The sequence below is a fragment of the Bubalus bubalis genome, chromosome 3, assembly GCF_019923935.1.
Source record: "Bubalus bubalis isolate 160015118507 breed Murrah chromosome 3, NDDB_SH_1, whole genome shotgun sequence".
In the NCBI taxonomy this organism is placed as follows: domain Eukaryota; kingdom Metazoa; phylum Chordata; class Mammalia; order Artiodactyla; family Bovidae; genus Bubalus; species Bubalus bubalis.
In genome coordinates, this window is record NC_059159.1 from 14334860 (window position 1) to 14347050 (window position 12191).

The window sequence follows — 12191 nt, forward strand, 5'->3', positions numbered from 1 at the left end:
AAATTCTAAGAAATAAACTTTGGAGCCAGTTTATTGTTAGAAATGTCAAGCTAAGACTAAAACAAGGCCTCGAAATAATATAGATAGACTTGGTTTAGCATGCGGTGCTATTTTAAATGTATAATTGAAGTCTTTAAAAAAGATTTTTACTAATATTTGTTTACTTTTAGTCGGCAGAACCAATTGAAAGACCAGCAACAGCAGGTGGTGTCGTTGTGCCCTGATGACACGGAGTGTCTGACAGTCCCACGGTACAAGCGAGACCTAGTTCAGAAGCTAAAGATTCTGCGGCAGGAACTTTCTCAGCAACAGCCTCAGGCTGGCCATTGCCGCATTGAGGTTTCCAGAGAAGAGATTTTTGAGGTAAACATACAAGTCTGATTTTAAAATAGAGAAAATATAAATTCCAGTGATGAACTTGTTTTCCAAGTATATACTGGGGGGACTCAATCTCTTTAAGGGCTTCCCTGGTAGCTCAGACGGTAAAGAATCCACCTGCAATGTGGGAGGACCTGGGTTTGATCCCTGTGTAGGGAAGATCCCCTGGAGAAGGCAATGGTTACCTACTCCAGTATTCTTGTTTGGAGAATTCCATGGACAGAGGAGCCTGGCAGGCTACAATCCATGGGGTCGCAAAGAGTCAGACACGACTGAGCGACTTCCACTTTAATCTCTTTAAAATGGGAGAATTTTCATTAATTTCTCTTCTTACTTGTGGGGAGTAAAGGCAGTAGTATTGGAGAGATTTAATATATAAGATAAACACTTGGATGGGATGAAGTGTGAGAGGTTCTAATGGGTGCAGCTTGGTCCCTGCATTGCAGATACTGATTTGTTCATGAATTTTAAAAGACCACAGATATTATCCATCCCTTATTTTCTAATTCTTCCAAAAGGTAAGGGACTCGTAGATCAGAAAATCGTTTTGTCTAATTACTGTTGGACTGCTTCCTTAATTTATTGAAAATCTTCCTTTCTGGTATGTCCTTTTATCTCTGGATTTTATAGCTCTAATAGCAGCTTCAATGTTCTTACATAATAAGTGGCAAGAGGTCCAAGGCAGGACTTTCCCATGTATTAGCGGGTTCCAGGGCAAGAGATGTTTGAGGACTTCATAATCCTTTTCCCAAAGGATGAACTTTTTTCTCTCAGAACAGTTCTGACCTTGTTAGTACTCAGTCCTCTGTAGTGTTAAAATAATGTAAAGTTGTCAGTGTAGTGAGGAGCACATTAACAGTTACTTACGTTCTTCGAAACTTTCTGTTTCTTACCTTTACTTCCTGCTGGAATCTGTCACCTGGATTAGGTCAACTACCTTTAAAAAATGTGGTACTTCTGGCAGATAGTGTTTTTTAGTATGAGTGGTATCATTGCTATAGTTCATGGGACTTGAATATGGAGTCTTGCATTTAGTAGGTTTTTAATATAATGTTTATCAAAGGAATTGATTTCAGTAGTATTAAACTATATCTGTTTTAAGTTCCATGAGGTTCCAAACACTTGGAGTTGATCCATTGATTTGATTGTTCAACACATTCCACCTTATTTAAATAAACATATGTTTCGTAGGTGGAATGGAAAGGAGAGTTTAAACAAGGGTTAAAAACACCTAGTAATAATAGTATGTTAAACATTTTTTTCAGGAATCATATCGACAAGTCATGAAAATGAGACCAAAAGATCTCTGGAAGCGATTAATGATAAAATTTCGTGGAGAAGAAGGCCTTGACTACGGAGGGGTTGCCAGGTAAAGACATACTCGTCGGTAAATGGCATATAGATGCTTATATTTGCAAATCAGATCCTCTCTGTGGTATAACCCTCTCATTGGTATTTAGTCTCTAACATAATGGTACCTAATGTTTGCAGTACGGAGGATACCCTAGCGGATGTGTTCGTAATGAAGCTATTTAGTTTAGCACTGCTGCCAGTAAAGTGCTTGTGAACTCCCTAATGGATCATGTCTTCAATGAGGCTTTCTCTGAAAACTAGCTGCAATCCTGTGTGGACTGTTGGTAGGGCCTACAGGCCTGATACTTTGTCTGTTTCTCTCCTTCAGTACATGCTCTTCCCTCTGCTTTACATTGTCAGGAACAATCTTGAGATTTTAATGACGTGTATTCTAAACTGAAAACTGTTTCCCTTTGCTTCCATTGCCATGCTTTTTAACCTTGTTAAAGGATGTTTGTGTCTGGAAGTATGTGTGTATATCATAAATTCTCCATAGAATATTTCAGTACATTCAATATGATGTTTCTGCTGTGTTCATACATCAAGTATTTTTTTCCAGGTGTGAGAATTCACTATATATAAATGCAGCAGAAACAGTATAGCTTCTTTGTTAAAACATTTTAAGGACCATCATGATAATTCTGCCTCCCCTAATCTAAATCCAGCCTAAATTAAATTTGTGTTTCTACCAGGTCCCATAATTGCTATTTGGCATTACTTGTTTTCACCTGTAAACTTTTTCTGTGGCCCTTTTACTTGCAAATGGATAGCTTCTTTAGTTTGGCTTTTTAGAATTGATCACTGTGCACTCATGCTCAGTTGTGTCCGACTCTTTGCAACCCCGTGGCCTGTAGCCCGCCAGGCTGCTCTGTCCATGGGGATTTCCCGGACAAGAATACTGGAGTGGGTTGCCATTTCCTTCTCCAGAGGATCCTCCCAACCCAGGGATTGAACCTGTCTCCTGCTTGGCAGCCAGATTCTTTACCACTGAACCACCAGAGAAGCCTTTAAAAAACACATATATGCATAAAAAAATATACAAGATATATTAGGTGTGAAGGTTGCTTATTGTAAATCTCACTTTTTAATTTCTAGACTTTTCAAGTATTAAGCATAATGATTTGATTTAGACTCCATCAGATGATAGAACTTTGAAATGTTTTCCTTTAACTATTTTAATAGTGTTTCACTGCATTTCTTAAAATTATATTATTCACCTGTTTAATCCATAATATCACAGTATATCATTTACACACCTTTCCCAGCTGAGGAATGACAGGAGTTGAGACTCGGACGTCACCTTAAGTTCTAGACTAGTGATTTTATTTCTGTCTCACCAAGACAAAAAGTGGTCTTTCATACTTTGAAAAATGTAAATGATTTAATAAGTTTAAGGTGATAGAACTGTTTATTATAGGTTTTAAAAACACTGATGTATGCTTGAAACCAAAAAGTGGGATGAAACATCCCCAGAAAGTGCTGGCCTGCGCTTTTAGTCCCACTTACACCAAAGGCCTTGTAGTTGCTCACCACTTACGTGTTTATCATGGTTATTCTAGGGTTTACACAGAACAGATAGTGGAAATGGATAATGAAATTTTCTTACTAAAACCATACCAACAATAATACATGAATTAGTTATGTATGCATGTTATATATTGTATAAACTAGTATAAAACTGCCAGGATTGGAGAGGATCAGGGTGGTATGGATGGGACCACATGGAGGTGTTGAAATAAAACCGTATTCTTCCCTTCACTTTATATTTATTATGGATCACAAATTTGTTTAGCAGTTGAAAGTAACAGACCACTGGGCTGCAGCATCTGATGGTACTTCTGGATATTATTATTACATTCACTGATGTTAAAATGTCATAAAATTACCCAAAATTGAGCGAGACATGAGTTCAATATAATAAAACAAGGGTTTTCATTTACTTTGGGGCTTGGTTCTTTTTTTTTCAACTAAATTTTTTATTTTTAACTGGAGGATGATTGCTTCACCGTGTTGTTGGTTTCTGCCATACAGCAGCAGAAATCAACCATGGTGCACTATCTGCTCTTGAGCCTCCCTCCCATCCCCTACTGTGTCGCCCCCTCTAGGTTGTCACAGGGCGTGGGGCTGAGCTCCATGCATTGGTATACTTTTCTAAAGTGATCTTACATGACTAGTTAGTGCTTCATTTTGTTGTATTAAAAACTTCTTTGCTAACATTAATTAATAGCATATCTTAGTAAAAGTATATTTATTAACAAAAAATTCTTTTGGCATATCTTGTATTTTAGGGAGTGGTTATATCTCTTGTCACATGAAATGCTGAATCCTTATTATGGCCTCTTCCAGTATTCAAGAGATGATATCTATACATTGCAGATCAATCCTGATTCTGCAGTTAATCCGGTATGATTGGTGGTTATAATGATGTGAACTAACTTACGACCTACAATGTTTTTTCATCTTTAAATGTCTGTGTAGTTTATGACATAGGTTTGCTGTCTTTGTTGAAGTTACATCCTTGGACTTAGCAAGTCCTCTTTTAAAAATTTTTCTTAGATAAATGATTATGAGTGTATGCATCAGTTGGGCCCACGGAGGTTTTCTGCATCACTGTTTATAGTAGCCCCAACTGGAAATAACATTGCGGTCCATAAGAGGGGTTGATTAAATTATGATGTGAAGCAGAATGACGTGGTTAAGAGCTTAGACTCTGGAATTAGACATGAGAACATATCCTGGTCCCATTACCAACTAGCTTTGTGACTTTCATTGACTTAAGCCTCAATGATAAAATATAATTTGAACCTGAGAGAAGGGTTGTGACTGTTAAATGAGACCCTGCACAGTGCTATATGTGATTAACCCTATTACATATTATTAAGTACTCAACAAGTGTTAGCAGCTGTTACTAATTTGTTGGTTTTATAGTATTTCTATTATCTTTCCATACAAGGGTATATTATACAGCCCCTAAAATGATGTTGTGGGATAATGGATAATGCTATGTAAAGATAGTATTTATAATATATTAGGTGAAAAGAAGATAAAAAAATAGAATGATGCAACTTTGGTAAACATACATACATGTGAGAACATTGAAAAGATCCGCACTGTAACACTTACAGTGGTTATCTCAGTGTTAAGACTAGGGGCTTTTTTTCCTTGTCTGTATTTTCTAAATATTTTGTAGTGAACAGGTACTGCTTTTTTAAAAGAAAAGTGCCATTTGTAAGATAAAAGGGAGGCTTAAAGGTGAGCTTAGGGATGGTTAAACAGAGAAGTAAAGGAAGTTTAAAATACAAATACCAACAGTAATAAAACAATATATCATGGAACACCAAACCTGTCTAAACATGGTAGGCATAGTAGGTTCCTTGCTGGGTATTCTTCCTAAAGGGAAGATTTTTAGGTGAAGATTCTGCTTGACCAGCTCATTCACCGTAGTAATGATAGCTCACGTTTGTTGAGCATTTACCATATGCCAGGTCCAATGCCTTGGGCTTCATCACCTCATGTTACTACCCACAGAGACCCTTTTTAGATACTGTTATTACCCTCATTTTTCCAGATAATGGAAAATTATTTCTACAGAGGTTAAGCAGTTTGCCCAAGTATACATAGCTAGTAACTGGTAGAATCAGGACTCTAGTCCAAGTTAGACATGAAGTCTGTGCTCTTAAATCTGTGATGTTTTGAAGTTCAGTTTCTGGTTAGGTCAAGAGAACAGGGAGGTAGAGAACTGAAAGCTTTTCCGCATGACAGAGCCATGGTTATAAGGAGCTCAGCAGGAGATGGGAGGAGAGAGAACAGGATCTGCAGGAGATTTAGTGAGGCTGCTAGAGGGACTAGACTCAATTTCTGAGGATAAATTTTACAGAGTGACTGCCCTTTCTTTGCGAGAGGCATTGACTCTGGTGTAATATTTTATAGCAAAGTGTAGTATCTCAAGTGTGCCCTATAGAAACTCTCCCTAATGAGTATTGAGCTTTGATATGATAACCTATCCACTTAAATAGTTATAAATTGGAGTATAAGTTGATACTTATTATTTAAAAAATTACTGTTGCTTACATATTTAATTTATATTAAAAATTCCCTAGATAGTATCTACCTTGAATATTTATATAAACTCTTTTCAATTTTAGGAACATTTATCATACTTCCACTTTGTTGGACGAATAATGGGAATGGCTGTGTTTCATGGACATTATATTGATGGTGGTTTCACGTTGCCGTTCTATAAACAGTTGCTTGGGAAGTCCATTACTTTGGATGACATGGAGTTAGTGGATCCAGATCTTCATAACAGTTTAGTGTGGATACTGTATGTATTGAGTCTTGTTCATTAGAATCTGAGCTCTTAAAAGATACATGTTTCAAAATGGATGTACTTTTTTTTGAAATATAAAACATGATGGGACCATATGAGACTTTTCCTCTTTCTACTGCTTTTGTGTATTTTCCAAATTCCTAAACTTTAGCAAAAGTGTTATTACTTTAAAAGGGGAAAATGTAGTATACTGTATTTAAAAGCACTTAATGATTTCCTCAACATGATACAGGTTCTGTTTCCATTTTTCATGTGTGAATAAGATGTTTCTGCTCAAATGATGACTGCTGAAACCATACTTTAAAAAGTGTATTTGTAAGAGTCAGTTCTGTTTGTTGGGAGGTCATTTGTTTGTGAAGATACACTGGCCATGCTTGTTTTTACCAGGTACACAAGTAGCTTTCTCAGTGGGGCTCCTCAGGTGTTGGTCACTTGGATTACCGAGATTCCGGTAAAACTTACCTGAAAGCCAAACAGAACTGAGGTTTCCCTGTGTAAGTCCCAGCTTTCCAGGGCTTCCTCATTATTCAATAAAATGTTCCCAGGGTTTATGAAGGTTAAAGCTCTTTGACTTTTCTGCCCCCCAACTAGGAGGAACGGTGGCATAAGAACTAGTAAAAAGAACACAGGGTCAGATGTTCCTGTGTTGGTCATGTCGTAAAACTACCTTAGTTTCATGTGTCTCACGATTACTCTATCTCCGAGATCTGAATTTTAGATTTTCTAGTCACGTGTCTTTCCCTTTCTTCCTTTCTAGCGAGAATGATACCACAGGTGTTTTGGACCACACCTTCTGTGTTGAACATAATGCCTATGGTGAAATCATTCAGCATGAACTTAAACCAAATGGCAAGAGCATCCCTGTTACTGAAGAAAATAAAAAAGAATATGTCAGGTAAACACTTGTATCTTCTTAAGCCTGAGACTTGTTTTAATCTTCTAGAATGGTGGTACAGAAAAACAGTGATGCTTAGGCAGTGTTACTTACTGCCACAGAATGGGCTTCTGCAGAATTAAGTGGCTTAAAAACAACCACCATTTTATTATTTCTCATGGCCCCGTGGGTCAGTTCTTTGGATCGAGGACAATAGGGATAGCACACTGCTCCTCTGCGTGGTGTCAGCTGGGGCGGAAATGTTAAGGTGGCCGCTTCACTCACATGTCTGATGCTTCACCTAGGGTGGCTTGGCTGGCTGGGGGCTGGCTGGACTGGACGCTGGGTCACCATCTGGCACCTGGTTCTCACTGTTGGCTGGGCTCCTTGGTTATCCCATGTGGTGCCAGAGGCCTCTCTCTTCAGCACAGTAGCCAGACTTCTTATCGGGTGGCTGGTTTCCCAGAGCACAGGAGGAGGAGTTGTGGGATCTTTTAAAGGCCTAAGCCTGGAACTGGCCAACATCACCTCTGCTGTATTCTCTTGGTTAAAGCGAGTCGCATACCAGCCCAGATTCAGTTGAAAGAGGGGCTGTACAAAGGCACTGATTTCAGGAAACACGGTTTGCCATGTCATATGTAGTGTAGCTCCCACAGCTAGCTGTGCAGAAGCACTTTTGTGCTATATTACTAGGACTTAATCCTATTTATAAATACAGATGTGTGTTTATATAAGACATACATGTTTTCAATAGAAATATAATTTATGAAAATAGAAATATAGTGATATATATAAATAGAAATGTTTATTAAAGAAATATAGATATATAAGAAGTACTGTATTTCTTATTAAAAAAATCAAGAAAATGTTCACGTTTTACAAAATCACCTGTTGATTGAGGAATCTAGAAGTATTGAGTGAGATCATTTGGCTCATGGTATGTAAAGTTTTTCTAAGCATTTAACTATGATAATCAAATTTAGGAGTTTGAACTTCACCATATGTACACAGAAGTGTGCTTGCTGTACTTTTTTGCACAGAATATGTCCTCAGGTCTTACTGGCTGAAATGTTTTGGTTTACAGATGAGGCCCATCAGTCTCATAGCCTGTGAACACTGGTAGAGCTTTGTTGGAGACCAATTTGAAAACAGCTGCCAAAATGAAAATGCATATGCAGCTCCATTCTTAGGAATCTATTGTTTGGAAACACATTTGTAATTAAAGAAATATAGGGCTGTTTAAATATTACTTTAAAAAAAAACTGAAAACTGCAAAATGTTTGTAGAAGAGGATGATGAGATATATTAAACAGAATATTGTGTGGCTATTTAAAAAAGAGATTCTGCGTAAGCTGTCACTTAAAAAGCATGTCTTGGAACAAAGTCTGTATTGTTTTATTCTCATACGAAGATGTTCAGGAAGACCACTCACCCAATAAAATGTTGCCTAGGGTGGGGGAGTGGAAGTGATAGGCCTGGAAGTAGAGACGAAAGAGGGTAGAGAGTGGACTTGCGGGTTTTACTCTGTCTCCACATTTAATGTTTGTTTTTTTAACTACGATTTTTCTTTTAATAACAAACATATTACATTTGTAACTTAATGAGGGACTTCCCCATGGTCCAGTGGTTAGAACTCCATGCTTCCACGGCAGGGGGCATGGGTTTGAAGTTTGATCTCTGGATGGGGAACTAAGATTACACATGTCAAGCAGTGTGGCCCCCACCCCCCAAAAACACCCACACCCACACCCACACCCACACACACACACCCACACACACACACAACAATTAAAAACTAAAATAATAAAAGAAGAGTGAATGGGAATTTCCGAGGTTCAGTAGTGTGTCAACTTCCAGGATCTGGAGTAGACTGCTCACTTTCCAGGATTCAGTCATGTTTACAGCACACAGTAACTATTTCTTGGGGCTTCCCAGATGGCTCAGTGGTAAAGAATCTACCTGCAGTGCAGGAGACATGGGTTCAATCTCTGGGTCAGGAAGATCCCCTGGAGAAGGAAGCCTGGGGAATCTCATGTACAGAGGAACCTGGTGGGCTGCAGTCCTGCGGGTGGCAAAAAAGTCTGACACGACTACCAGTGATTATCCCTTACCAGATAGTTTTGAAATTTTAAAAATTACAAAGAAAAACTTTTTACAGGTATGCAGTTTTGATGTGCCCTTAAACAAAAATGAGGTACCCCAAGGGATACAGTTAATATTAAGTAACTTATTTCTTAGAGAATTATTTCTCCCAAGTTTGGGAAAGGAGATACTGACAAATTGGGAGTGTGAGTAGTTCTGAGGTTTGTGAGGTAAGTTTTCCTGGGAAGATAGATTTAAAAAAAAAAAAGGGGCAATTCATATAGAAAGTGTAAGTCCAAACAAAGACGTAAGTAGAGCTACACATGAGATGTAGTTTTGTGTACTTTTTGTTGCTAAAATTACATCTTCCAGGGCTTTTAAAGCCTAAGGGAAAAACAAGTAGTCAAAAAGTGCTTGCTAGTGGTTTTTGGAGAAGGAAGTGGCAACCCACTCCAGTGTCCTTGCCTGGAGAATCCCAGGGACAGGGGAGCCTGGTGGCTGCCGTCTGTGGGGTCGCACAGAGTCAGACACGACTGAAGCGACGCAGCAGCAGCAGCGGTGGCTTTTACTGTTTCTTCTCATTTTGGATATGGGGATTCTCTTCACCTCCCCTTCCCCCATATACAACCCACAAAATATAAAGAAAACACCCGGCATGTTCAGATCGTATTTTCAAGTGAAATCAGAAAAAGTCATTTTCGGTTGAATGGGCTCTTTTTTCTGGTTATTGGCATGCATGCTAGAAGCTGAGAAAATCGTTTCATTTAGATTTTAACTTCAGACCCATCTGCTCTCTAGCCAACTTCCAGTTTAATAGGAGTTTTTCTGAAGTGAAAAGTTGCTGTAGCGATGCTGCTTTTGTTAGTGGAAGGTTACTGCTTTTTAATTTATACTGCTTATAATTTATACTGAACTGCCTCACTGCTGAGGATCCATCTACCTTCAGTAATCTGAGATCCTTTTAGATTTTAGACTAAATTCTTAACGCTACACACTTGTAAAGTGCAGTGTTACTAATGTACTAGAGATTCATAGTAATTACCAAATCTGAATATATTTGATCATACAAAACCCCTGCCCAATGTTTTCAGGCTTTACGTGAACTGGAGATTTTTACGAGGCATTGAGGCGCAATTCCTGGCCCTGCAGAAGGGATTTAATGAAGTAATTCCACAGCATCTGCTGAAGACATTTGATGAGAAGGAGTTAGAGGTCAGTGTATGAATGTCATGACATCATCTAGTATAACAAAGCAAGATTGAGAAGTTTCTGTTACTTAGTTTTAGAGGAGTTGTATTTCTGGTGCTTTTGAAGTTTTTCTGTGTGTTGCTGTGAGAATTCTAACTCACAGGAAAAGCCTTTCATGTTTTGGAAATTCTGCAAGTAGTCTTTTATATTGTGACTATCCTTTATTTTTCTATATTATCCATTCTTTCTTTTAACAGGTTTTGTGTATTTTGTGTATATTCTTACAGTGTTATTTCCTATTCTTTAATTAAATGGCTCTTGATTTAGTTAAGTGAAACTTTATCAATTGGTCTCCACCATATTGCAGTTTATTTGGAATAAAAACCTAGACCCAATTGGATTTACGTTAAGCTTTACAAGAAAGCATTTGATAGACAAAAACCTAGAGGAAACATTTAGGATCGTCTCTATCTAAACAAGAACCTGCCTGCAATGCAGGAGACCTAGGTTCAATCCCTGGGTTGGGAAGATCCCCTGGAGAAGGGAAAGCCTAACCACTCCAGTATTCTAGCCTGGAGAATTCCATGGACTACAGTCCATGGGGTTGCAAAGAATTGGACATGACAGAGCGACCTTCCACACTATCTAAACATCTTCAGTCTCTTTGGAAATTTTTGTTACTAATACAGACTTAAATAACCAGTCCAAAATCACTGCAGATGGTGACTGCAGCCATGAAATTAAGACACTTACTCCTTGGAAGGAAAGTTATGACCAACCTAGATAGCATATTCAAAAGCAGAGACATTACTTTGCCAACAAAGGTCCGTCTAGTCAAGGCTATGGTTTTTCCTGTGGTCATGTATGGATGTGAGAGTTGGACTGTGAAGAAGGCTGAGCGCCAAAGAATTGATGCTTTTGAACTGTGGTGTTGGAGAAGACTCTTGAGAGTCCCTTGGACTGCAAGGAGATCCAACCAGTCCATTCTGAAGCAGATCAGCCCTGGGATTTCTTTGGAGGGAATGATGCTGAAGCTGAAACTACAGTACTTTGGCCACCTCATGCAAAGAGCTGACTCATTGAAAAAGACTCTGATGCTGGGAGGGATTGGGGGCAGGAGGAGAAGGGGACGACAGAGGATGAGATGGCTGGATGGCATCACTGACTCGATGGACGTGAGTCTGAGTGAACTCCGGGAGTTGGTGATGGACAGGGAGGCCTGGCGTGCTGCGATTCATGGGGTCGCAGAGTCAGACACAACTGAGCGACTGAACTGAACTGAACTGAACCATTGTTTTATTTTAAAGGTAGTCCTTAAAGCACCTTAGGTTTGGTTTTATAATTAAGACCTTTAACAAATACATCTGAATTGCTACTGAACTGATTTGAAAAGTAATGAGATTTTATTCTACCTGAGGTCCCAAAATTTAATTAGTGCCTAGAGATAGCAGAAATATTGGAAGTCTATACATAAAGTAAAACATGATTTTATTAATTAACTTCAGTGTCCTTTCTAACTAAATCTGTTAACAATCTGTTAGACAAACCTAAAAAGATTGGTTTGACTCAATACCATCCCCATTCTTTTCGTGATTGAACTATTCAATAGTGAAATGACCAGAAGGAAGTAGGAGGAGGAATAAAACACAGCAGGAATGACAATAAAGTTGAAATATGGTGCATTTTTTTCTGTTCATATAATAAATAAGGAATTTGGCCTTAAAGTTACCACTCCTCTGAAGAAAGGAATTTTGAGAGGTATCTTCACTATTATAAGTACTTCTGTAATTCTATTTGGATAACCACTTACCTGTTCATGTAGCTGTGATTCAGTATTTTTCAGAACCCTGTAGAAGCTTTGTTGCAGATTTCATTCAATGTTAGGGTTTATTATATAATTTCTACTGCTAATGAAATTAAGCTTTTCTTAAGAAATATATGTATATATATATATAAAATTTATTTTAGTGTTATACTGGGTTATTA

General features: G+C 38.2%; 1 protein-coding gene across 2 annotated transcripts in view; it reads left to right on the forward strand.

The window, feature by feature from the left end:
- SMURF2 (SMAD specific E3 ubiquitin protein ligase 2) overlaps positions 1–12191 on the forward strand; it is a 113900-nt gene that overhangs the window by 98511 nt on the left and 3198 nt on the right. For both annotated transcript variants that reach the window (XM_006049446.3, XM_044938759.1), the window contains exons 11-16: positions 171–363; positions 1644–1747; positions 4020–4134; positions 5877–6055; positions 6819–6956; positions 10109–10229. In XM_006049446.3, coding sequence (XP_006049508.1) covers positions 171–363; positions 1644–1747; positions 4020–4134; positions 5877–6055; positions 6819–6956; positions 10109–10229 — 850 coding nt within the window. The remainder of the gene's footprint in view (positions 1–170; positions 364–1643; positions 1748–4019; positions 4135–5876; positions 6056–6818; positions 6957–10108; positions 10230–12191) is intronic.